Below are 27,183 nucleotides of genomic sequence, written 5' to 3'. Positions count from 1 at the left end.
GCCATATTTAGACCTTTATAAGCGTACGTTAAATACAGACATATTAAAATAACTTATAATCAATTTAGTTTTAGTTAATTTAAATTATTAATGTTCATTACAGTAGTTTAGGTGCCCATTTGCAAGATAATTAATTAATTAAAATGTATTTTTATTTATGACATGAAATTAATAATAAATAATTTAAAAAATCGTAAAATACATCTCTTAATTTTATAAGGATTACAGGAAACTAGTTAGTACTTTCCATTTCGATATCAGCAGCAACACAATATATAATCAAAAGTTTTTTCCCAGTGGTCGCAGTGACTTTACATTCTCGTATAAAACTGACCATACATATAATAGATAATTGCAGTGACATTTACATTGCGGCACAGTGTGGACCAACGCACGTATAGCGTTCTATATATTAACAGTGATTGAATATAGTGTTTTTGAAAATGTTCTGCGAAATACCAGAATTTGGGAGATGCTGTTTCTGCATGCCTTTAAGGAAAGGGATATTAGTTTTCGGCTACTTAAATCTTGTAAGTATATTATGTATTAATGTTAAGATTGTTCTTAGAATAGCGTTAATGATTTATATTATTGATAAATGTGCTTAAAAAAAAATGTTGTTTTTTTTTTTAATTTGGCATATGTCAAAAAAATTTATTAAAGGAAAAATATGTAAAGCTTATAGGTTTTTATGTAATAGTCGTAACAGTTTTATTTTTAAACGACCTAACTGACATTGCAATCTTTGAGGTTAAATGTTGACGGAACTTATAAACATTAGTAGTTAATGTTTCTAAATATTTCCAATTAACGGAAAATTTACTTTTTTTATTTTAATTATCTTTATGGTAAATGCTTCGAAATATCACTATGACCTCGCAAGATATCATCGAGAGAAAAAATAATAAGCCAAATTAATATTATTTGCTTAATTGCTTTAATTACTTCTATTATTATCAATTGATATTGTTAGTTGAATGAACTGCTGAACTCTTGCCGGACGTTTCAGAATGTCATCCCGTTGAATTATTATCAGAGTGTGAGAATAGAGTTCTGTTAACTCTCACTTATGCATATGTATAATAAGTCCTGTGCAATAATCTAGTCCCTTTTTAGAATCACTATTTATTTGTCAGCTAATGCTAAACGTAAGGCAAACAGTACTAGGCGTTTGATGGTCGCATCTAACATTGGTCCTACATTAAATAATAACTAAAACTGGTTCTATAATTAGTTTATAAAGTTCAAATAAAAATGGGACGGGAGTGTAACAAAATTATATTAATTAACTTAACAATATATCTAGTATTGCTACGTATACACTACTTAATTGGTACCTACTTAGACAAGCTTGAACAAAGTAAGAAACAAGTGATTTATAGATTATCTGTGTAATATAATAATAATAAATTACTCTTCATTCCCTTATTCTTGTAATTTTATTTGATTGCAAAAGGAAACATTTAAGAAAGAGCAACCAGATGATAAGCCTTAGGTGCTTTCTGTTGTATCAATAACTCTGCGCTGTTATTGAAAAAATTATTGACTAAATTTCATTTTCTTTACAGTTACTTGTGATCAGCTTTCTATGTAAGGCAGTATTTAAAATTGACACGGAAGTTTCAAGCAAAAATCTAAAATTGTAATTTTCGAATATATCATGTAACAAAACAAAATGAAATATGTTCAATAATTCTTTGAATAACTGAACTTAAAACAGTCGTGAATAATAATTTGTGGCACAAATTGTTTTTAACTGTATGGTTTTGTCTGACTGTATTCTGTAGCACCTTTATTAAGAGCAATATCTTTGCTCCCAAAACGTGATCGCGAAATAAAGTGGTATTTGAGAAAAAATATAGTTTTTCCATTGTCAAAGCAGGGTGACCCTTTCCCCGTCATTTTTTCGAAGTTCTTTTAGACACTAGTCTAAAATAAAAGCATTTTAAATTCCTAACAAATTTTGATGTTATATTTTCAGCTTTTTTCTGCGTTTATGGTTGCTGTATACAGTTATTCAGTCCACAATGACGCTGGTATTTTGCTGGTGTACCACGGCGTGCCAGCCGAGATGGACGATAAACTTTGCATTGCGATATTCTGTGTGGATATCTTGTTCAACATCGCGCTGGTGTATGGTGCCCATAAGGTAATTGACATATTTTTGTATTACGCAAACCTTAAATAATTGGAGAGCAAGCAATTAATGATGATAATTAATTTCATTTAGACAAGTCAATGAGTCGAGATGGCCCAGTGGCTAGAACGCGTGCATCTTAACCAATGATTGCGGGTTCAAACCTATTCAAGTACCGCTGATTCATGTGAAGGAAAACATCGTGAGGAAACCTGCATGTGACTAATTTCATAGAAAATGTGCCACATGTGTATTCCACCAACCCGCATTGGAACAGCGTGGTGGAATATGTTCCAAACCTTCTCCTCAAAGGGAGAGGAGGGCTTTAGCCCAACAATGGGAATTTATAGGCTGTTGTTGTTGTTGTAGACAAGTCATAATGTTTTCCTGACCGATTTCGGCAAATTTAGCAATTGGAAAAAAAAAGGCTATCATGAGTAGTACCAGTTAAGGTACGAGGCAAATAGCCTTACATGCTCTCTGAGGCTCATAATTTTAATGGACTCCGGAATTTAACTATAAATTCTTACAAAGATTTTTATTAGTTTAAACCAGGATCTGCGGATCTCATAAGTTAGAGAAAAACCAACGAAACAGACTAATGTCAAATAATTGGTATTTTCTTGATATCTGGAAATATATCATGTATAGTTTCTAACTAATACTAAATTACTAATACTTATATCGAAAAGCTTTCGTTTTTTATTCCTATTTTATAAAAGAAAATAGTTGTAAAGCTTAGTAATTAATTATATATCATTTCAAATTTCAATTACCACATCTTGCATACGACAAACTTCTTCTTATGACAAAGCTAATATTTATTTTAATCGAATGTTTCAGAAAATAATGTCATATTTGAGAATATTCTACTACTACACAATCGCCACTGTCGTAGCGGTGGTTCTACTGGAAATCATATCAATAATCGATTCAGGGCGTATAGAAGCTTTGGAGCTGATGACGCTATTTTTCACTGGTTTATGTAAGTATTCTGAATAGCTTTATGTAAGGAGAAACTTTAGAAAAATCACCTATTTTATTTGACCTTAAAATTAAAAAAAAATAGGTTTTTTGTATTGGCATTAATGTGTGTTGCTTTTTTATTTTATTGTACTAAGGTCATAACATTTTGCAATATTTCTCTAGTTATTGGTGCCTTAACAGGATTTGCAATTCCTAAACTGATTAGGGTAATTTTTAAACATTGGTTCAATTCTCCGTTTTTTTGGCTCAATAATAATTTGCCATTATATTTATATACTATGTATCCGACAGATTTACTCATTTTTGAAACGTAAAAATACTTCTGAATCCTATTCAGAATGTTATACGTATATATAATAGTTTTATTCAATGTCTGCAACTTTGTTTATAAATAAAATAAAAGGTATTAAATTGACGTTGGAATTTTTTAATGGATCAAAACTTTTTGCTAGAATTCTAGTAAATTAAATCACATCAAAGTATCCGATTTAGATTAGAAAAATTGCTATGATTGTTATAAACCTCTTCGTGTTTTCTGCAGGTATACATCTCTACCTCCTGTTTCTGGTGAGAAGTTTACTAAAGAAGATGGATATGTCCGGCCACACATATGAGAACCAGCTGCATCAATTCATTAATGGGGAACTGAAGGTCGATGTAAACGGCATATACCCAAGTACTGTTGTGCCTATCGAGAGTGTATAAGATGTGTTTGGTATTTAGGGTCTTACTTTAAGTTTAACCGTACCTTAAATAGATTAATTTGTGGGATTATCTCAATAATTTCTTGTAAGCTCAACTTTCTTTCAAAACAGTACTTTAAAAAAGAAAATATGAATGCAACCACTAATAACTGTGGTGTTTATTAATGATTAGTTTTCGCCCGAGGCTTCGCTTGCGTTTTAAAGTGTTTGTTGTTATGTGTTGGGCAAATAAGTAAGCTATGAACTTTCTTGGACTTCAAATTCGTTTCAGCGGTTTGGTCCTGAAAGAGTGACAGGCAGACAGAGTTGATTTCATATTTATAATATTATATATAGATATATATGAAATCAATTCAATATTGAGTAGAATGTGAATAAGTTTGGATTAAAATTATTTACCAACTAAATTAGTTAAGATTGGTGAAAACAATCTTAAATTCTTTTTTTAACTTAATAGATTAGTGATAACGCATTATTTATTAGTTAGATTTAAAGAAAAAAAAGTATGATTTTATAATAAGATTCGAAAATTTCTATACTTTTTTTTGTAAGCTGTGCCAAAATAATTAAATATTTTTATAATCATTGTTAAATGCTCGGAAAGCAATGACAAGCCTTTAGTTTGTTTTGTAAGCACTTATATGGCCGTCGTATGTTATATCCAATCAAATACATGCATTAACTTTGATAAATATAAGCTAACTTATTTAATTATAATTTTAAGCAAGTGTAACGATTTAGTCATAAGCAGCAGGCTGTGTTTTTTTTATTAAATATTTATGTTCTAATTTTACAAGAGCATAATATAATAAGTATGGAAAAAATAAATAAAAATGATTAACAGAACGCCTTTTTATTTATAATTAACATATTATATATAACCTAACAAAGAGCGTTTTCTTTTTAGGGTGAATCTTTGTAATTTATGGAAAAGAAACTTTTTTTAACATATTCTTCTTTGTGTACAATGTGAATTAAAAAAAAAACAATAATTGCCTTCTAAAATAATAAGAACCATAATTTTCCTACATATCAAGAGTTCCTCAATGATATAACCAAAGATAGGTAAGTGAAATCGGGAGAGTTAATAACGATAAGATCTTCCTTATGCTCCACATCACTATTAAGGTAACACGTCGATGTGTTTGTGTGTGTTTCAACACAAAGCGTGGACAATGCACAGCTTCCGCGCCTCAAATGGTAAATAAGATAATTGGACTATCAACATTGAACATACGAGCACTCCTGAACTGTGAAGTCACAAGTAGTTTTAGGATTTACAACTGACAAATGCGTTTTAGTATTCTCCTCAACAATACGTCAAAAGATCAAAATATAATTTTATATTTGATATGGGAACGAGATGATGTTTATTTTTTTAATTTAAATTGTACAAAATGCGTTTAGAAATACCTGAATGTAGGCGGTGTTGTTGCTGCTTTCCTTTACGACATGGAATTATCGTTTTCGGATATATTCATTTGGTAAGTCTTTTTTAAAAGTGCTTGTAAAAGCCCACTTGAATAAAGTTTATTTTGATTTGATTTAACTGCCAAGGAGTCTTTACTTATTTATTGTACTAACAAAAAATATTAAGATTTAAAAAATATGTTTTTGATTTATAGAATAAAAGTGTTGCAATATTCTCGTCATCTTCACATTAATAATGAAGTAATATAATTAATGTATGTGAAATTGTTAATAGAAATTGTAAATAAGGAACAGAATAGTTAATTCAACCGTCCATTCGTTACATAATGTAACAATTTTTTTTAAACTGTACAGTCTACGTACTTAGATTCAACATGCTTTGTATGAATGCAAATACGATCTTCGACTTGCAGTCGTCATCCAATAATCACTGGAACATAAATCATAGAATCTATTTTGTTGTATTCCATGTACTCAATTTGTGTTTATAATTCATCTCGTGATGAAGTGAAATATCCTAAGAAAACCCTTGTGTGTCGTATGAATTTTAACACATGCGTTACCAATCTGTAATGGAGCCTTTAAGGATGCCTGGATTACTAATAAGACATTGACGAGCTGTCACTTTAATCTTTTATCCCTTTTCTACGTATACTCAATCATGCTAATTTTCTGTTCAGAGAGCATTTCAATTAATTTAAGAATTATTGTCAAAGAGAGATCTTAAAATAAATAGACTTGATAGTTTTTAAGTCCGGTATAACAAATGGTAATAAACATAAAAAGCGTGTTACGTCTTCTCGACATTTCTACCGCTGACATTCTCTATCCCTTTCTTTTATGTTATAAGATTAGCCACCAAATTTTATCTCGTATGGCTAAAGTTCGAATAAAAGCGTTTATCACGTAACGTAATGTAACGTCAAGACGGCTACGCGAGTTCTTATTTAAATTGAAAGAAGGAAATGTTTGCTAATGCGATGCTGATTCATGAAATACGTAATGAATTTTAGTTTTCAACCGATTTCAAAAAGGAGGAGGTTATCAATTCGTCTGTACGTTTTTTTTGTTTGTTACCTCATAACTTTTCACTGGGTGGACCGATTTTGATATTTTTTTAAATATTATCCTGTTCTGATGATGAATTTGCGTTATGTATGTGTGCGATAAATAGGTGCTAAATCAAAATTGGCTCCAAATATAACAATAACTACATTATATAATCGCAAATCGACTTTTAAGTAGTCTAATATTTTTCATTTCATTTTACTTAGGAGAACTCTAAAAAATATGTTGAATACGAAATTATTTTTATTACTTTTTAGTGCATATTTATTTGTTTTAAATAGTGTCTTGTTTGAAGTCGGTTTTTCTTTTTGTTTAATTTTTTTCTAGGAATTCTACATTGTTACATATTATGTATGAACGCAAATTATGGATTTATAGGCAGGCAATCAGACAAAATATTCTTAAGCATAGATGACGAATTTAGCAATTTTGACTTATCCAATTGTTACAGTTATTTTCCATCTTCGTGCTGTCAGTGGAGATTTACGTCACCGTAAACCACGTCTCCTCTGAGCACACAATGGCGCTGTACAGGGGAGTGGCTTTCTACTCGCAAGTCTGGTTTGCGTTCATACTCTTCATAACTGAAATCCTTTTCAACATTGTGCTACTTGTCGGAGCGCATACGGTACATGGAATTTGTATTATCTATACATATAATAAAATTGGAGTAAAGTAAATTAAAGTAACAAGCCTGTAAATTTCTCACTGCTGGGAAAAGGCCTCCTCTTCCATTAAGGAGAGGGTTTGGAACATATTCCACTAAGCTGTTCCAATGCGGGTTGGTGGAATGCACGTGTGGCAGAATTTCGATGAAATTAGACACATGCAGGTTTCCTCACGATGTTTTCCTTCACCGCCGAGCACGAGATGAATTATAAACACAAATTAAGTACATATATTTAATGGTGCTTGCCTTGTTTTGAACCCGCAATCATCGGTTAAGATGCACGCGTTCTAATCACTGGGACATCTCAGCTCTAAAAGAAATTTGAAGTGTCTGTTTGTAATACTAAAATAGCCCTTTTTACTCAATGCATGTGTATGTATTTATACACGGTACATATACCAAAACAACATTTTTTACAATTTTTGTCTGTCTGTCTGTCTGAGTTTTAAGGCTAAAAGTATTCTACTCATCATAGAAGTGCAGGGCAGAAAGTTTGTATGTGTGAGAAAGTTTCATATGAAAATATTACATTTGATTTATTAATAGGATAAATATAATTAGAATAACGGATAGTAATCGTTATTAATGTAACATTAATTATTATGTATTTAACTATTAGTTAAAAATTATGTGATATCATGGGTACCAGAAAAGTACATATTATGACAAAAGCACCCAGCGTGAAGATATGGCATCTTATGGCCACGGTGGCCACCGTTAGCTTGAATACAGGCAGAAATTAGAAAAAAAATATATAACAATATTGGACCTAAATTAATTTGTAAATAACAATTGAACCAGCGTTGATTACCCAAGGTCTAAAACAGCGGTCGGCAACCTCTTGGTAGGCAAGGACCACAAGGTGGCAAAATAAACCATTGGCGGGCCGCAGCCATGATATTACAATTGAAGCTCAATATACCTATACATAATTAGTTATAATTAGTCATATTTCTTAGAAAAAAGAAAATATGCTATTAATATTTGTAAAAAGATACATAATTTAATTCGTACACATTACATTATGTTTATATGTTTGAGCTTTATAGCTAGAAAAATACGAGAAAAAAAAATGAAAACTACAAACTACTTAAATAGGAAATTAATTTTACACAAATTTTAGTGTAATGTCTGAGGTTTCATTTGAGAGGTTATTTTTTGTATGTTACCTGTTATATTTGTTAACTTTTTAAAAAAAACATTCACGGGCCGCAAGGAAGGAGTTCGTGGGCCGCATGCGGCCCGCGGGCCGCGTTTTGCCGACCGTTGATCTAAAACATTGTTTAAATGTATCCCTTCTAGAAAAAGACGCAGCTGCTCCGAGCTTACTACTACTACGGGATCACAACGACACTGGCTTCCCTCGTCACGTTCATTGTGATCAGACACAGCGACCTTTACAGTCACTTCGGTTTTTACATTTTGGAAGCCTGTTCCGTTCTCACCAGCTTAGGTGAGTGGGGGAGTTTTGTGAACAGAAATGTAAAACTAGGTTTATCATGATTACGTACATACCTATTTCAATCTACAGGGTTATTTGGTGTTTCTTTCATTTGATGTCATTTTCAAAAAACTACCAACACAAGTGGTGTTGGACATACAGTGTACAAGTGTTTGCAAACCCAAGGGTACTGTACCTCATCTTTATAATTCGATGGTACGGCAAAAACTCGACGGCCGGAATAGTTCAGGTGTGGGACGAATGGCTTACGAGCTTTTCTAAGAAAGTTTATCTTTATGTAGTATTACCAATGTCATTATGCATCACCATATCTCTAAAATATGTAACATCAATATACTATGTATTTTTGTATTCGTGTTTACATTGACAATTACATTACAATTTTGATACAGTAGGATATCTTTTGATAAATGGATAATGTTAAGATAGATTCTTAAACAAGTGCAATGGAAAATAATTATTTGGTCTTATTTTTGGCACACTTTCAGGGATACAAGTCTATCTACTCCTGTTGGTGCGGAGTGAGCTGCTGAAGATACGCCAGACCAGTCGTCTTTGCTATGTGAACCACGCATCTGAAATAATTATCGACACTCCTATACAAACTGGACGTAATCCATTCTGACACATACATTTTCTGTTCTTAAACTGAATAACTTGATCCAATACTGACATTGTCCATTGCAGAATTTGTTTATAATGTAAACTAAGTTTTAATATACTTATATTCAGTGTAAGGTTTTAACATAATTTAGTTACTTTAAAACCTATATCATTTGTTTCAAGATAAAAAAAAAATCAAAATCAAAATATAAAAATTTTACCTTCCAATAAAATTTGTATTATGTTTCCTAAGACGTCCGAAGTCCATTATGAGAGAGTACATCGTCTGATTTCCGCTGCAGGTCGCTAAATTTCATGACTTCCGTTTCCTACTCACGCCTACGGCGCCCCCTATACCCCTTTCTGGAACTAAACTGACAAGCAAATACACGCCGCCAAATTTGTCATTGTTTGGCTCATAATGGATGGATGTAGCCCCAGGAAGACCTTTCCTGGACTTCGGACGTCTTAGGAAACATAATACAAATTTTATTGGAAGGTAAAATTTTTATATTATGTGTTCCGTTTGACGTCCGAAATCCATTATGAGAGACTTGTTTGTTATCTCCTGGTGGCTTGTATTTGTAATAAAATATTATTTAAAACGCAACAATGTGATTAATTATTATTTAATTGAAATATGGCATTAAGTAAATAATTTAAATTCATTAAAGAAAATCATATAACTTTAACTAATGAATTCAAATAAACATAAATCAAAAAATGAGCAAGAGATTTTTTAGTAGTTATCTCTGCATTTGATGTATTAATAATATGTTTTTGATAGAACTTCTTAAATGAAAGCTCATGTTGCCAGTTAGTTACCTTTACCTAATATGTCATTAATGTGGTAATTTTCTACCCAATTTAAAGATGACATTGCTGCTCTAAAACTTCCAGCTGATGTTACCAGAATCAGCTTAAAGACCTTTTATCCAACCACAATCATCTGGTCTAGTAAAGCCTCAGGTTGTTAAAAATAGATTTTTTATATTCCCTCTGATTTGCCGTGTCACGTGCACTAGAGAACATAGCCAGTATACTGCATCGATGTTTCGGTCAGGAGCAGCCACGAAAGTCCAACTTAATTGTTGATATGAAGATGAATCGGTTTTCGATCCAAATATGGGACGCAAGGTAATGTAAAGTACATTATCTATATAATGGACACTTTCAACACGTAAAAGAGTAAGGTCATGTACTCTGCGGCCCGAAGCTAACAGCAAAATAGTGACATGTGTCTGGATATTTGATATAACACACTATACAATCTGTATTATAATGCTTTAAATAGCGAAATTAAAATTCTTGCATCCCATATAGGTAATTTAGGAGGTGAAGGTATTTGCCAGGAAAATAGATTTGAATTTCACTATAGGGCTTGACACTATTTTTATATCAGATATAGTTTCACAAACGGATCCTATAACTGATTTATAAATTAGAATGGTTCGATGACAGATAAATACAGGTAATCGAAGTATCTAGCTCCATTTGCTGGTTCATGTATACGAGAGATAATGCTATTTCCCTGACAAAATCTAACCTACTTTTTCAGTTAGGGGCGCATGTCCTTATCGAAGACTCTCTATTTTAATAAATAATAAATATGAGACAACATCAAATACATTACTCTGATCCCAATGTAAGCCGCTAAGCACTTGTGTTATGGAAAATCAAGAGTAACGACGGCACCACAAACACCCAGACCCAAGACAACACAGAAAACCAATGGTAATCTACATCGACTCGACCGGGAATCGAACCCGGAGCGGCGCACCCATGAAAACCGGTGCACACACCACTCGACCACGGAGGTCGTCAAGCTTTTTCTCCTGCGATGTCTCCGTCAGCGCGTCTCACCAGAGATAAGACAAGCTTCCAGGCGTAGACTGCTGACTTAAGCAGGCAGTATCATTGTCAACGTGTCCGCCAGACTGTTGCTCAGATCTCTGAATTTTAAAGGTCGAGGCCAAAAAGGCTTCTTCCACTTGGGTGCCACTATTTTGTACTGACCTGATGCTGAGTTGAGGTGGCCTAGCACCCTGGGTATCAGATTGGACGGTGGAAGCAACCATGCCAGTCGATCGTGCCAGGATCTGCTGAAGACGTCTTAAAAACAGGCGTTTGCGCCTAGCAAGTCTAGAGTAACATAGTTTGTTACTACGTGTGCTGTCCGTAACGCGAATATAACTGTCTGGTGTTTCCCACAGATTGAACAGCCTCGTGGTTGCTTCTTCTGTGAGATGCCACTCGGAGCCGGCGTGATTTCGCGAGAGGTGGTCAGCTTCGGTGTTGTACAGTCCCGGTAGGTGGTGAGGGAGAAGTACAACATTGAGGTGGTCGGCTTCAGTGTTGTACAGTACCGGTAGGTGGTGAGGGAGAAGTACAACATTGAAGTGGTCCACTAGAGCCAGCCGATTTTGAGTCAGATCTAGCAATTGTCGTGACCAGCTTCCTCCCTCGTTCTTTTTATAGAAAACAACCGTTCTGTTATCGCACTGAAGAATTATTCTCGAGTCTTGGAGCGAAGTTGTTCTGGAGGATATGGCTGCTCTAACTGCGTACATCTCCTTCAAATTGCAGTGCCATTCGGTCTGGTGGTGTTCCCATGACCCTTTTATCATTTCGTTGCTTATAAGGGCTCCTCATTGAATGTCCAACGCGTCAGTGATGACGTGGTTCGTGGCCATTCTCTGAGGATGAATGGGTGTCCTCTGACTGATGTGCTCTAACCACCAGTCCAGCTCTGTACGTACCTCGTCCGGATACTGCTTTGATAAGCTAGGATACCCGAGGATAGCTTGTTGGTGTGGTACTGCAGGACTCGGCAATGCAACCTTCCCCGGTGGGTGATGAAGGTTGCAAAGTTGAGATATCCTACGAGGCGTTGCGCCTGCATTAGGTTCCAACTGCCGGTCGCAAGCTGCACGCGCAAATTCTGACGAATTTTCTGTATTTTTCTAAGGGCAGGGACTTGGTGTTGGATTTTGTATCCCATACAATTCCTAGAAAGTTTATTAATCTCGCTGGTGTCATAATTGAATTTTCAATTGATCCACCAATCTAGGCTGCTCAAAAACGTATGGCCATCTTTACTTGAACTCTCAAAACATCTCTATGTTTTGAGAGTTCACCAGTACACCAGGACAGAGGTCCTGGTGTACAAGTACATAATCATCTGAATAGACCATTAGTCGAAGGCCGTTCCTGCGAAGTATTTCGGGCGTCCAGTGTGTTACTGAAGAAAAAATCCGCGATACGCGGTGCAGCTAATCCGAATGACAGACAAATCATCTAAGGAGACGACCCTGAGAACTGATCCGGAGAAACCTCCTGTGCTGTTCTTTTATCGGAAGATGAATAAGCCTGGCTTAAATCCAGTTTGACCATCCAATCCCCATGTTGTAAGCAATCGGGGACTTGTTAATGGTGGAAAAGATGAAAATGTCTCGGTTTCATGTAGTGATTCAACAGCCTTGATTGGTCTTGGGAATTATAGAAAATGGAGATATGAAAGACTGCGTCAGGGGAGCGGGTTCTAAACTTAATTGAATTAAATTCTGCATTTCGATTCACGTTAAATGTGATGTTAAACTTCGAATTTTTATACATCCAATGTCGGAAGAACCAATGGAGATGTTTAGTTGAATGTGATTCCTGTTATTAATTTTACCACCTCTTATTGATTTTAATATTACGTTAGGTGCATTTTTATATCCCCTCCCCCTCAACAAATATGCTGAGGAGTTATTTGGATGGAATTGCTCAGAATCTCTGTTTTCGGTTTGCTTAATTTTATTGGAATTTGCCCTAGCTCGAAATGGCTTTGTATTTTGGTAGTAGAAGGCGAGGGTTCAGGTTATGGTCCGTGTGCGAGTAGCAGATGGTACCCGATTTTGTAGTTTATATATATCACCTATATTTTTGTATAAATGCTGTTAATAGACTCGCGTTAAACATATAATCACAAGAAGGGGGTATTTTCTCTAAATTTATCCTTTAATTACTTTAAGCGGTCCCTACGGAGTAATTCAAAAACCTCGACACGTTTACCGCAAATGAATTGAAGAATATAGGGAGAAATTGTCTTATAACCAGAATAATTATTAAAAAGTTTGTTTCAATTTTTCAATAATAATCGAAGAGTAAAGCTGAACGTCCGATGAATTTGACCAGTCAACGAGGCTTTGTAAGGCAGTATTAACGTATTCGTTTTGTGCCAAAAAGGCATTAGTTAACGGAGCAACACCTCCGTTCCATCTGGAACCAACGTAATGGACTAAAGTAGTCCTCCAGACGTCGAAGTTCTTCATTCACTCTTAAGTCAATAAAAACAGGAAATTTTGTCATCATGTGAGTGAATTGCTTTCGGTACAGAAGATTCTTTTACAGTAACGCTCAAATATTCAAAACTACCCGCCTCTATTTCTGGCGCACGTAAAAATTTTTCGTCAGTATATGCCGAACTTTGAATATAAGTTGAAGCTAGATTAGACATGTTAGTCTTATAATTTGGCGCATAGAAGAATGAGGGTGGTATCGCCGGTTTACAATTATTATAATTCTAAGTTAAAATATTATTTACAAGACTCACCAATTGTTGTGACAATAAGTCAAACCTCTAATTCAGATCCCGCGATCAGTCACGCTTGTGACGCTCCCTTGGTGGTCCGTCGTATTCATTTTCCGACGAATCCGATGAAATATCCGAAGAATTCGAACTACCCTCTACACTTACACTTAACTTTTTATTTTGATTTTTCAAGAAACGGAAGACAAACAACACTTGTTTTAAAATAACTTTCTACTTTAAATCTCGAAAGTTGATTATAATTATTTAACTTTTAACGACTGCTCGTTTGGAAAAACGACGCAACAATGACAAATTTGGCGGCGTGTATTTGCTTGTCAGTTTAGTTCCAGAAAGGGGTATAGGGGGCGCCGTAGGCGTGAGTAGGAACGGAAGTCATGAAATTTAGCGACCTGCAGCGGAAATCAGACGATGTACTCTCTCATAATGGACTTCGGACGTCAAACGGAACACATAATATACTTTATTCAAGTGGACTTTTACAAGCACTTTTGAATCGTCATTTAACAATCAAGTGAAGCTACCACCGGTTCGGAAAGTAGATTCTACCGAGAAGAACCGGCAAGAAACTCAGTAGTTACTCTTTTTCAACATTTAAAAAAAATACAGTCATGTTAGTTAATACAATTATTAAAATTGTTTTGATAGTTTAATGGAGATTTAGTTTTTGATACTCAATTTTATTAATTCTTTGTGTCGTACTTTAACCTTACAATTATAATAATACTAGCAGACCCGGCCACGCGTTGCTGTGGCTGAGTGATTAAGGAAGGATTTAAAAGACAAAATTTAACACAAATTAAAAATTTTCGTAACTTACAATTAATAACAACAATCAACTTTGATAATCAGTTTATTGTAATTTATAAATCATTGAGGCCATTAATCGAAACTATCCTATCTCTTAAGTTGGACCAAATTACACATAAATGCCAAATTTCATCAATATCGGTTGAGTTGGTGAAGAGTTCACTGGGAACATACATTGTGACACTGGATTTTTATATATTAAGATATAATGTACACCCAAATTAATAAATATAATTATACAGGTATTTTGATTATCTTAGTATTTTTTTGTCTTAGTTATAAAATGTCGGATTAATAAGCATGACTTTTGATTAATATAATTTAATTTTATAAATTCAAACTCAGCTCGATTAGATATAAATACATTTATTTAACATAATAGCTTCAATCGGCATTATTCCAAGTACAATCAATCACCCTTAATTTTTAAAATAACCCTGTAATGAAACGCCCAACCTCCAATCTAGTTTTCTTCCCCTCTCTACGTTCAAAATCAACCGCCTTTTGTTTTTCTCGTGCCAGGAAAAGCCAGTACCAACTCGTCGCACCACCCCAAGAAAGGAAGTGACGGGAGTTCCACTATACGGTATCGATAACCGAATCAATAATCATACTACTAAGTAATAAATGATATTTCAATTTAAAAAAAACGTATTTAAAAATGAAAACCGTACTAAATATTATTATTTCAATTAAATTTATATAAGTATATTTGAAAATTCATGACACTAATATTGGAAATGTCTTACAATAATAAAAGTTAAAAATAGCAACTATGATTATGAGATCAAAAGGTGTTTGATGATATTCGCTATACGTGTAAATTTAAAATTATTAATAGTAATTAGCTTAAAAATTATGACGATGATTTTTGAAGGTGTCGGAAAAACTATACCAACTGGGTTTGTACCATCCACTCAAGATATATTCTACAATAATCAGTAATGTTGTGTTCAGGCTTGAAGGATGGGTGAGCCAGTGTAACAATCAAAAGGAATAAAACGTAACAGTTCGCAAAGGTTGTTTCAACATTGGCGTTATAAGGAATACTTATAATCAAATCAAATGAAATCGAAATAAACTTTATTCAAGTAGGTTTTACAAGTACTTTTGAATCGTCATTTTACAGCCAAGTGAAGCTACCACCGTTTCGGAAAGTAGATTCTACCGAGAAGAACCGGCAAGAAACTCAGTAGTTACTCTTTTTTAATATTTAAAAATACAAAGTCATGTTAGTTAAATACAATTATTTAAATTAATATATCCTGCGTGGAAGTCAACAGATATTAGCTCCACACTTTTTTATCATCTATATAATCTTGTATTGAATAATATGTATTTTCTGCCAATGTATTTTTTACAAACGATTTGAATTTACTAAAAAAGAGGCCAATTTACTTTAAAACCTATTTAAAAAACACACACTATTTATAACTTTCAAACAATATTAATCAAAGTGGCGGAAAAATGAATAATGCTGAAATGTACTTTTATCACACAGCCAGTAATATATCTGTATGAATGGTGACGCGTTTGGAAACCCCGGGGTCACGGTTCGATAATAACAAGATTTACAGCAATTGATTTTAACTGTGAGACTGTTTGTCTGTTTTAATTTCTAAATAAACAAACCTCTTATAATCACGATAAAAAGTGATACGATATATTTCACAGTATTATGGTTTTCAGAGGATTTTTTCGCCGTGTAATTATTTTAAGGTTTAATAATGAATTGTTTAATATGCAATAAGATTTCTCTTCTATTCTGTTTATTGGAAGCCTTCGTTTTTTAATTTATTATGAAGTATAGAAAAAATGACACTATCGTTCAACAGATTATTTATTTTATGTTATAATTGTAATAACCAATTTTATTATTTAAAAAAAAAAATTATATAATTATTAAAATGGCTACGAGAGTCTGATTTTTGTAACAAGCGATTTATTTCAAATATTTATATTGAATAAACTTCAGTTATCAACGTATTCTTGATTATGTTAGATGTATTGAATAATTAATTTAAGAAAATTTATTATACCGTATGTAGTTTTTGTGATATATCTGAATAGTGTATTTTAGAATGAGTTGGAAAATTAATTCGTGCTGTGTTTGTTTTCCTCTGCGACCAGGCTTATTCGTTTGGGGATATTTTGCTATCGTAAGTATATTACAAAAATACTATTCATTTCTTATATTAGCGACCCGACCCGGCTTCGCACGTGTAATTTTAAAGATCTAATCATACATAGGGATATAGGGGCAGAGAAAGCGACTATGTTTTATACTATGTAGTGATGATATATTATAAAGTAATCTGTAAGTTTCCCATTGATGGTCAAGAATATCAGTTGTTGGATGTATAAGATTGAAGGAAAGGGAAGAAGGAAACCTGCATGTGTCACCGAAATTCTGCCACATGTGCATTCCATCCACCCGCATTGGATCAGCGTGGTGGAATATGTTCCAAACCCTCTCCTTAATGGGAGAGGAGGCCTTAGCCCAGCAGTGGGAAGTACTTTACTTTACTATATAATAGGCAAAGAATTAATAGTATATTCATATATTTGTTTATAAAATATCAGTATTCAACGAAAGTACTGAAAACAAAAGGATTACTACAAATGATTTACAAATGATTGACCAGCAGTATAAAACATTTCTGATAAGTGCATTGCCAACCTGAGATTTGGTAGTACTAAATACTAATGTTAGAATGAACCAGCCAGTTGACGCGAGGTCAACAGTTGAGAGTCAACAGTTGAGTCAGTGAGATGAGGTTTTACATACCTTACCTTACCTTAATAAATTTAAGGTTTTTAACAATATAACTCCCAAACTTTTGAAATTGTCAAATGTTGGTTTGAAGATATTTATTTTCCAAAAATTGATATAATTACCCTGTAGATAAAATATGATTCTTTTATTTTTTCTTAAACATTACAATGGATATTTATTTCCAGTATTTTTTTATATAATAATATATATATGATTTTGGGTCTTTTCTACGCATTCCTTCATCCTCTTGTTTCAACATGGTATGGTATAAAAAAAAATTCTTGGTATAAAAAATATATTGAAATCTATTATGTTGATGGTTCTATGCGAAGTAATATTTAATATTTTCAGATTTTAAGTTACATCACGATCCTCCGTATGCTCTTCAGGATTCAGGATATTCTGGAAGAATATAACCATTTCGACCCGCTGTCGTTTATAGAACTCTCTATATCACTGGGAGTATCTATTATACATTTTATATTTTACATCGTATTCGTAACGGGTCTACATAAAGTAAGTTCATAGAATATATAGTTTATAGTTATAAGTTGTAATATTTTGAATATATTTTTATTTTATATATTTCTTTAATAAACGATACCAACCTAAGTATAAGCGGTTCCTACATGAGGAAAATCCCCACCTGGGGCCAAACTAGAAAGGAATAATACAATAATTTGTTAGTAACCCTTCCTACCCTTAATTTAAAAGTAAAACAAATAGCCTGTAGTTAGGCCTTTACCAATATACTATAAAAATCCTTGATACATGTTCAAATAAATAAATTAATAAAACGAAAATTATTTCCTTGTCAATTATTTTAAAATACATATATTTATTTCTTTCAGAAAAGTCGAGGCTGCTTAGAGATATTCTACGGGTACAACGTTATTACAATAATAGGATTAATTATCATAATTTCTCTGTACTTGCCGGTACAGGCGTATAGAATACACCGTTTGTACTCGAGTAATGTCTGGATCTTCGTCGTGGTCGGTGTATTCTCAACGGGTATTACTTTACGTAAGTAAATTAAATAAATGCTTGTTTGTCACTTCCATAATCTATAAGGATGTAGCTGGGAATAGTAGCTATTAGCGTATTTAATAACATATAGTAAAGTAAAGTAAAGTAAAGTAACAGCCTGTAAATTTCCCGCTACTGGGCTAATGGCCTCCTCTCCGATTAAGGAGAGGACTTGGAACATATTCCACCAAGCTGTTCCAATGCGGGTTGGTGGAATTCACATATGGCAGAATTTCGATGAAATTAGACATATGCAGGTTTCCTCACGATGTTTTCCTTCACGAGATGAAACACAGATTAAGCACATATATATAGTGGTGCTAGCCTGGGTTTGAACCCGAAATCATCGGTTAAGATGCAGGCGTTCTAACCACTGGGCCATCTCGGCTCAAATATAACATATACTAAAACCTTTTTCGAAACGTGTTGCATCTTATGTATAAGATTTATGCAAATTTGTTTAATAATATTCGCTAATTTAATAGTTTTAGAAATAACTATTTATACAGTTATAATTATATTAATATTATATGTTATTGTGTTTTATAAGATGGAGTATTTCATAAAATAAAAAATTAAAGAGTTTTCTCGCGTCATATTGGAAATAAAATTCAATTCAATAACAGTCAATTTTGATTTTAACCTTCAACCTCAGAATTATGACATTTATTAAATGAAAATTTATATTTATAAAATTTATAAAGTATAGATACACTTGTAAAACCCGGCAGATGTGTTATATATCCCTACCGAAAACAAATTATAATTACTTGATGAGATGAACTGTATAATAAATAATAGCATATAGGTACCAACTGAATAATTTATGATTCAGAACTTGTGTGTCTAAAGCGCTTAAGCTTCGCGCCAAAATTTAAAACCTAGTGACAGGTGATATCTTTGACAGGCGTTTGTACGCTTCTTTTTTTTAAACGTGTTACGGTGCAAGGTATTGGCATATACATAAGGCTGTAAGAATATATGTATATACTCTAGCAATCTATTGAACGGTAGATAAATTAATGTACTGTAGCATTATATATATACATAATTATAACTAAGTAAATACTAAAAAAATACGTGAAAAAAATGTACCACCGTGTACAGAAACACACCATGTGTTTCTGTCCAGGATTGTTGTTGTCAACAATGACTAGGTATTTGTACAATGACTTTTTTAAAGCAAAACGGTTTTCCCAAACTTACTAATCTATTTGTGTTTGATTTCAGTTCTTCAACTCTATATCACGATAGCTGTGCGGAGTCTCATTTCGAAACTAGAAGACGAAAGAGATTGTACATCATCGGCTTATATCACAGAGGATCCTGGATGCATTGTACACGGATACAAAGAACGAAATAACTGTGAATGTTAGCTTAAATTAGCTATAAGTTAAACGTATACGTACGTACGGGAAGACTATTATTTCTATTGTCAAAGCTATTGATTCCGATCCCGTGTCAACCTCCAAGATAATTCTATTAACACATAACAGTTATGACATGTTTTAGTTGGAATTGTATCCAATCTAATTCGACTACAACGACCATTCGGCGACGATACTGAACTTCGACTATACTTCTAATTTATCGGGTATAATGCGATTCCAATTTCGTTCCGATACAGCTTCAACCGAAACGCAAATGGATGGTCGTGTTATGGAAAACCAGCTGAACGGTAACGTTTACTTTTTCATAGAGTGATAATTTCTTAGTAGATGTGTGTAGTAGTGGATCCCAAAAGGGCTATTCCTAATGAATTCAATTCGTCTTAGTCGTGAAATTTTGAAAAATAACTTATGACGTAACGCTATTTACACGTGTGTTCTGAAAATGTTGTAATTATTATAGCTAATGTTTAATTTCAGTTTTTGATATTTCATGGTTGTTCTCAGCAATAATTTATAGAATAACCATACAGCTGTATAATTAAAATTAAAAAATACTTTATAGATCAACCTGTATAAAAATAAAATCAATTTACCCACATATTTATAATAATTATATTTTATTATTCGTAGTACAAATCTTCTTTGTGCAAAAAATTATAACAGCTGTATTGTGTGTGTTTTGTCTTTTGTAAACTTTTATTATTATTATTACTAACTACTGTTTAAGAATCGTCAGAGCACAGTAAAACCGACTGTGGTTTATGCTGCACTGATTATATGAAATATTTGTTATTTTTTTTCTTAGTAAATAAATAAACTAAAAAAAAAAAAAATTAAATAATGTTAAAATAAATTGTTAGTAATAATAATTGTAATGTAATTAAAATGTTAAACTATTGTAAAGTACGACATTTCCAAAGCGGATTTTTTTTAAATCGGTCTTGAAAGTGCAAATGTCTTAAACGAGATTTATTTATTTAACTTAACATTATTTATTGAAATCAACATATTTGTTTTTCAAAAATACAGATATTTAAAAAAAATAAAACACTTATCAATGATCAAAAATTTGTCGTTTTTTTATTTCACCTTTGCAAATATATACTTGGTGGTAGGGCTTTGTGCAAGCCCGCCTTGGTAGGTACCACCCACTCATCAGATATTCTACCGCTAAACAGCAGTATTGTTGTGTTCCGGTTTGAAGGATGAGTAAGCCAGTGTAACTACAGGCACAAGAGACACAGCATCTTAGTTCCCAAGGTTAGTGGCGCATTGACGATGTAAGGAATAGTTAATATTTCTTGCAGCGTCATTGTCTATGGATGATGGTGACCACTTACCATCAGGTGGCCCATATGCTCGTCCGCCAACATATTCCATAAAAAAATAAATTAAACATAAATAGTTAGTTTATTCTAAAGTTAAATAATAATAATTCACTATCGTGTTGTACAGCTGCAAGCATCCGGTCAGTAATGTCGTCGTGTTTGTCAACAAATGAGCATAAAACTCCGCACTTTCAGGTCTATTCATGTTTGCGTTTGAAGGGAAATTACAACAGATTATAAATAATTTTTCCTTCTTTTCAGAAACGAGACAATGTTAAGTTTTCTTTTTAAAATAAGTTAAATCAATTTCTGGCCCATATGCTCTGACTACTTTTTATTTTGTAATAAATACTATAGGTCCTATAAAATAAAAACTACTAAAATATTATGAATATTTCATAACGACTTTAAATTAAAAAAATAGTACCTATTTATTTAAAAGAAAATAAAGTTCACAAATAATTAATCGATATAAAAGCGTAGAGTTAATATTTGTTGACTTCCAGACAGCATGATACAAAGTAAAGTTAAACATATGTATATAATATTATATGCCATGCCACACATAATAACTTTACTTTGCATTTTGTATGTTAAAAACGAGTAAGTACTGAATTTATTGGCGGTTCGTTTCGGTGGAATCTGCATTCCGAAATGGTGGTACCTTCACTTAATATAGTTTATAAAATGACTATTTAAATGTTCTTGTAAAAGCTAACTTGACAAAAGCATATTTTGTTTTTAAATCACCAAAACCTGCCTTTGTTAAAAAATTTTTACTAGAAATTTTCCTAGGAAACGATTTACGAGAGATTTTTTTTTATGTTATGGTGCAAGAGATGTTTTGTTTAACTTAATATCGGTAGGCTATTTCATGTGCAATAAAATTTAACACAGGCAACACCGCGCAATACGGCTGGCAGATATGAGTTGTAGAAAAAACCCAAACAAACAGAACGATGCCTAATTATAACTTAGAATGTAATATAGTCCTGTTATTGTTATTGTTTCCACAGACTATTACATATTTTTACAAAGCGACATACACATAAATAAAATAATAATATACTGATAAATTTATCTTTATATACGATGCTAATGTCAGCTTTGGGTCAGAAATAACGCGATCACAGAGTACAACTGTTAACAATAAAACGTTACAGGAAGAATTCGTTCCAAAAAAAAACAATTGATGTTCGATATTTAAATATTTTCTAAATTCTAAATATATAAGAATGAAGTGTGAAATTCCAGAGTTTGCAAGATGTTGTTTTTGTTTTCCTCTCCGACTGGGATTGCTTGTGTGGGCTTATGTGAAATTAGTAAGTGTTTTTCCTTGTTCATTTTTAATATCTATGAAACTGTTAAACTAATGATTGAAAGCATTATAAAAGGGTTATGAACAATACGAATACTAAATAACGTATATATCTTATCGGGAAATTACAGAACATTGTGTGAAACACTAAACACTAATTCATACTTTTGAATAACTCCTATGATAAAGTTGTCTTAAATTTTCGCGATGATTACACATTTAAATAAAACTATTTATAACGGATGAATCGAAAAAAAAAAAAAAAAAAAATCCTATGATAAATTTATTAAGATTTTTGTCGATTACATATTTCCAATTTAGGATTAGATACGAGAATATACAATCTAGAAGTTAATCATTGTCTTCCGGTGATTCAAATTTTTATAATTTATAATTAATGTTTGTTAGAACTTTTAAATTATAATGCGTAGAATTGATAACCTGCTCCTTTTTGAAGTCGGTTGAAAACGTATCTAAGATGATTCTAAGCATTCTTCATGGTAGGGTTTTATGAAAGCTCATTTAGGTAACTAATTGTTTATATATTCTACCGCGTCACATAAATACTAGGTATTGTTGTTCCGGTTTAAAGAGCGGGTCAGTAACTAGAACTAGGCATCTATTTTCTCAAGGGCGGCATGGATTGGCGATGCGAGGGCTGGTTATATATCTATTACAGTATCAATATATACATGCAGTACAGTACAGTATATATGTATGTGGTTTTAACAATTACTATCAGATGACAAATTTGGCAGTATTACATATACATAAAAAACTCTAACTGAAATTACTTTATTCAATATAAAAGTATTACATTTTCTTATTGATGGTCAATTGAAACACTACCACCGGTTCGGAAAAGAAAATACCCTGACCTTAGTAGAACAGGCGAAAGAAACTCAGTGGGTTTTTTTGTCTCATATATTATATAAACAATTTAATATGAAATGAAACAGCTAGGAGCAATCATTTCATTCCCAAAGTGTGCTATCGATCGTAAACTCATTAATTGTATAATAACCTTTAGCACACAAGCGATCCTTAATATATTTTTTTAACTTGATAAAAAGACACACACAGTAAGACTAATGATATATTTTTTATTGTTACAGGTATTCAGCTTACTACTGTTGGTCCACTTCATAGGACTTTTAGTATCACAATTCATGCATTATTATTACCACGCTAGGTACAATTATATGATCATAAGCACAATTATATTTGCAATTTTTTTATCTGTAGATATTGTTTTTCACGTAATATTTATCGTCAGTGCTCATACGGTAAGTTGTGCATTCATAATATATTCTGGCACCATAGTGTAAAATTATTTCAGTGGCTACCAATTAACATTAACCTATTTCATTTAAAATATTAACGGCATGAACTATAAATGTAGAATAAATCTATATTAATATTATAAATTTGAAAGTAGCTCTGTCTGTCTGTCGCCCTTTTACGACCAAACCTCTGAACCAAGTTTGATGAAATTTGGTATGAAGCAAACTTTAACTTCAAGAAAAGACAAATGCTACTTTTTTCCCTGACACAGACAACCAACACCCTAAAAAAGCGAAGCCGCCGGCGACAATTAGTAATGAATAGTTGGTAGCAGTGCTCCATATTAATAAAGAGCTTACAAATATTCTTATTATACAGGGTTACTGGTAACTCGCCGTATATCCGTTCGGAGGTGATAGGGGTGACTATTTGCAATAATTTTAAACCCCATATGTATAGTGCAAAAGTAAACCATTTTTGAGTTACCACGTTTTTTAGATTTTTTCAAAATTTGTCAAAAATGCAACACATTCAAAATTTTTTTTTTAAAAAAGTATCAAATAATATCTATTTTTTTCTTTTGTTTTATAAAAACGATTAAACACTGGATATTTGTCAATATTCAAACAATAATTATCGGTCTAAATTTAAAAATGCAAGACGGAAAACGAATTTATTTCAATTTTTTTTCCTCAAAAATGCGTTAAAAACTAAAAAAAAATCATTATGAAACTTGGCCTGCAGATTATTTTAAAAACATAACCGTTTTCTTATCTTTCCAAAAATGTATAAAAAGAAGGAAATTATTTCAAATCAATCGAAATAAAATCACCAGAAAGGACGCTGGTGGACATTCGTATTCGAATATGAACGAATTCGTACTAAAGGTCGCTCTTTAAAATTCTCACAAAAATAACTAAAAATAAAAACCAATGAAAAAAACTTACTTACTTACTAAACTGACATACTTAATACAAATTTAAAACAAAATTTGGAACAGAAACAGGTCAATAGCTAAGTTATAAAAAAGATATTTTGTAGTCGAGATGGCCCAGTGGTTAGAACGCGCGCATCTTAACCGATGATTGCGGCTTCAAACCCAGGCAAGCACCGCTGATTCATTGCTTAATTTGTCTTTATAATTCATCTCGTGCTCAGCGGCGAAGGAAAACATCGTGAGAAAACCTGCATGTGACTAATTTCATAGAAATTCTGCCACATGTGTATTCCACCAACCCGCATTGGAACCGCGTGGTGGAATATGTTCCAAAACCTTTTCCTCAAAAGGGAGAGGAGGCCTTTAGTCCAGCAGTGGGAATTTGCAGGCTGCTGTTGTTGTTGTTGTTGTTGTTGTAGTGTAGCCTAAATAAAGCATTAATAAGCGAATCCGAGAAACTCTCTATAACAGAGCACAGCACACACAGCATGTTCTACAATGAATAATGCAGGATTCTATACTTACTATTATTCTCACGAAGAAGATGCGAATGCGATTCTCACGAATGATTGCGATCCAATTACCTAGTAGTATTTTTTATTATTGCTAACTTTATTGTTATAAAGTAAACTTGCACAGAACAGTGATACTCATAAGCTGTTCTTTATCTGTATCTGTGTCTTGTTTAAACAATTTTTTTGTTTGTTTACAGAAAGAATATAGAAAAATGAAGTGGTTCTATAAAGAAGCCATTGTTGGTTTGGGTTTATACATAATTGGTTTCTTATATTTCACCGGCTACGTGTTATATGACTTAAATTTTTCCCCTAAGTACATAGGCATCTTCGTGTATATCTTGATGTTCATTTGGTCGATATTCTTCTGGATTATAAGTGAGTAAATCTTCTTTAATTGGCATGTTATTTTTCATTGAAATAAAACTAGTTATAACGGATTTGAATCGCGTATATTAATTGCCAAAAATAATTGTATGTGTAATAATCGCGAAAATTTAAGAAAACATTATGTTATTTTTCGTTCTACTACTTTATATAAACCACGATTTGATGAAAGGTTGATCACATTATCAAGTTCTGTTTCATCTCATTTTTATTCATATATATCATCGTACATATTTTTTATTAAAATGATTGTATTTTTGAAAGTCGTTTTCGAATTATTTCGAAAAACCTGGAGAGGTTGTAAATCGATTATGTTAATGTGTTTTTTTCCGATTTATACCTATATATTTTTTCAATAAATCGTTAGATGCAATCGAATACAAAGAATATTAAAAAGACAAAAACTATAATATAGTACAGTCAAGTGTTATATTAAAAATATAGATTTAACCCTTAGTTGTGCACAGTACAGTTAAGTTTCAAACAAATATCATGAAAGAAGTAAATCTATGATTTATCTTTATACCTACTTCAATGGGAATAGGCCAAAGCCTTTCTTTATAGAGATATAGACATATAATACTCAGTCTAATAAACTAAATTTATACATTTCAGTTAGCCAGGCGTATCTCATAATGCTGGTTCGAAGCGAGGCTCTGAAGCTGGAAAGGAGAACAAACTTCGAGTTTACGAATCGTGCAATTGACGCTGAGGAAGCAGCAATTTATAACAACAATATTGTAGCTTGAATTGTCTGTTTCTTTGTTACCTCATCACGACTAAACCATAGATCGCAAAGATCTACAGTATCCAGAGATAAGTTCAAATTATGTGATTCATAGGGAGAATAATAAATTTGATGTGAATGGAGTTGCGTGCAACCTTTAGTATCATAAGCTAATATTAAGAGGGGTTTTAGAGAAGAATGGATAGCTATCACTCCCTTTAACCAGAGTTAAGGTTAGATCAAGATCTTGTCTGAGGATGATGGCTCAAACCTGATTAAGCTCTATTCAATTAGTTTGTGTTATAAATTCTATCGTGCTTGGCAGAGAAGGAACACATCGAGGGTAAGCTCTGGATTTCATAAAAAAACCTTGAAACCTTTAAAAGAAAAAAAAAGACAACAACACAGTAGCAGCTTTCGCCGGTCGTTTTTCTAAACCGATACGACTTGGGAACCTTCGAAAACGTACGAACGAATCTGCTTTCCCTCAGGCGTTGCGGATGTCCATGGATGTTGGTAGTCACTTTTCATCGGATGAGCCTAATGGGTAACAGGCTGATTTGCCACCTCTACCATAAAAAATCCAGCATTGGAAGATTAACAAGCTGTTAAAGACCTTTAAATAAATCACAACAATCGGAAATACATTTGCTTTGACTAGAACGGTGATTGTACTGACTTTACTCGTTGTACATGGAAACCTTGCATTATATTGATGGCATGATGAATGGAAACCCTATATCTTGCATCATATTAATAATATGATAAATGCTTTACACTGTTGAAAGTGCATAATGCAGAAACAAATGTTTGACGATATGACATGGTGGCTTTTTCATTCAGCAAACTCATTACAAGTATGGTGACATATCTACCAAAAGATTAGCGTTTATATTTTAATTAAATTAACCTAAGTTTATTGTTATGTAATAATTATTATAAGTATTATAAAAAAAAGAAACTCAGTAGACTTAAGTGAAAAAATCTAAAGTTATTATAGACAGTAAATAAAAAATAACAACAAA

At 32.7% G+C, this 27,183-nt stretch overlaps 5 protein-coding genes across 5 annotated transcripts; 4 read left to right on the top strand and 1 right to left on the bottom strand.

Moving 5' to 3' along the window:
* The first annotated feature begins 318 nt into the window (after positions 1 to 318).
* LOC124535875 lies at positions 319 to 4,671 on the top strand. The gene is made up of 4 exons (XM_047112270.1): positions 319 to 530; positions 1,982 to 2,149; positions 2,981 to 3,122; positions 3,666 to 4,671. Exons 1-4 carry the CDS (start codon positions 444 to 446, stop codon positions 3,827 to 3,829), a joined length of 561 nt encoding a protein of 186 aa, XP_046968226.1. The 5' UTR covers positions 319 to 443; the 3' UTR covers positions 3,830 to 4,671.
* Positions 4,672 to 5,030: 359 nt separating this feature from the next.
* Positions 5,031 to 9,196, top strand: LOC124535711. Its single transcript, XM_047112022.1, has 4 exons — positions 5,031 to 5,312; positions 6,779 to 6,955; positions 8,300 to 8,450; positions 8,948 to 9,196. Exons 1-4 carry the CDS (start codon positions 5,226 to 5,228, stop codon positions 9,082 to 9,084), a joined length of 552 nt encoding a protein of 183 aa, XP_046967978.1. The 5' UTR covers positions 5,031 to 5,225; the 3' UTR covers positions 9,085 to 9,196.
* Positions 9,197 to 10,013: 817 nt separating this feature from the next.
* LOC124535710 lies at positions 10,014 to 12,111 on the bottom strand. Its single transcript, XM_047112021.1, has one exon. The coding sequence runs from the start codon at positions 11,687 to 11,689 to the stop codon at positions 10,922 to 10,924; it is 768 nt and encodes a 255-aa protein (XP_046967977.1). The 5' UTR covers positions 11,690 to 12,111; the 3' UTR covers positions 10,014 to 10,921.
* Positions 12,112 to 16,436: 4,325 nt separating this feature from the next.
* On the top strand, positions 16,437 to 20,199 carry LOC124535674. The gene is made up of 4 exons (XM_047111975.1): positions 16,437 to 16,625; positions 17,594 to 17,758; positions 18,094 to 18,268; positions 19,502 to 20,199. The coding sequence occupies exons 1-4, from the start codon at positions 16,548 to 16,550 to the stop codon at positions 19,645 to 19,647; spliced, it is 564 nt and encodes a 187-aa protein (XP_046967931.1). The 5' UTR covers positions 16,437 to 16,547; the 3' UTR covers positions 19,648 to 20,199.
* A 1,830-nt stretch (positions 20,200 to 22,029) lies between these two features.
* LOC124535873 lies at positions 22,030 to 27,183 on the top strand. The gene is made up of 4 exons (XM_047112269.1): positions 22,030 to 22,312; positions 23,424 to 23,594; positions 25,242 to 25,422; positions 26,047 to 27,183. The coding sequence occupies exons 1-4, from the start codon at positions 22,226 to 22,228 to the stop codon at positions 26,178 to 26,180; spliced, it is 573 nt and encodes a 190-aa protein (XP_046968225.1). The 5' UTR covers positions 22,030 to 22,225; the 3' UTR covers positions 26,181 to 27,183.

The sequence above is a fragment of the Vanessa cardui genome, chromosome 15 (genome assembly GCF_905220365.1).
Source record: "Vanessa cardui chromosome 15, ilVanCard2.1, whole genome shotgun sequence".
Classification (NCBI taxonomy): Eukaryota; Metazoa; Arthropoda; class Insecta; order Lepidoptera; family Nymphalidae; genus Vanessa; species Vanessa cardui.
The sequence above is the reverse complement of the archived record's forward strand: the minus strand, read 5'-3'. Positions and strand labels throughout refer to the sequence as shown.

Coding starts and splice junctions, on each gene's coding strand:
- LOC124535875 (XM_047112270.1), top strand. CDS start 444: ATGTTCTGCGAAATACCAGAATTTGGGAGATGCTGTTTCTGCATGCCT. Junction 531..1,981: donor TTTTCGGCTACTTAAATCTT/GTAAGTATATTA, acceptor TTATATTTTCAG/CTTTTTTCTGCGTTTATGGT. Junction 2,150..2,980: donor TGGTGTATGGTGCCCATAAG/GTAATTGACATA, acceptor CGAATGTTTCAG/AAAATAATGTCATATTTGAG.
- LOC124535710 (XM_047112021.1), bottom strand. CDS start 11,689: ATGATAAAAGGGTCATGGGAACACCACCAGACCGAATGGCACTGCAAT.
- LOC124535873 (XM_047112269.1), top strand. CDS start 22,226: ATGAAGTGTGAAATTCCAGAGTTTGCAAGATGTTGTTTTTGTTTTCCT. Junction 22,313..23,423: donor TGTGGGCTTATGTGAAATTA/GTAAGTGTTTTT, acceptor TTATTGTTACAG/GTATTCAGCTTACTACTGTT. Junction 23,595..25,241: donor TTATCGTCAGTGCTCATACG/GTAAGTTGTGCA, acceptor GTTTGTTTACAG/AAAGAATATAGAAAAATGAA.
- LOC124535674 (XM_047111975.1), top strand. CDS start 16,548: ATGAGTTGGAAAATTAATTCGTGCTGTGTTTGTTTTCCTCTGCGACCA. Junction 16,626..17,593: donor TTTGGGGATATTTTGCTATC/GTAAGTATATTA, acceptor TAATATTTTCAG/ATTTTAAGTTACATCACGAT. Junction 17,759..18,093: donor TCGTAACGGGTCTACATAAA/GTAAGTTCATAG, acceptor TATTTCTTTCAG/AAAAGTCGAGGCTGCTTAGA.
- LOC124535711 (XM_047112022.1), top strand. CDS start 5,226: ATGCGTTTAGAAATACCTGAATGTAGGCGGTGTTGTTGCTGCTTTCCT. Junction 5,313..6,778: donor TTTTCGGATATATTCATTTG/GTAAGTCTTTTT, acceptor CAATTGTTACAG/TTATTTTCCATCTTCGTGCT. Junction 8,451..8,947: donor TTCCGTTCTCACCAGCTTAG/GTGAGTGGGGGA, acceptor GCACACTTTCAG/GGATACAAGTCTATCTACTC.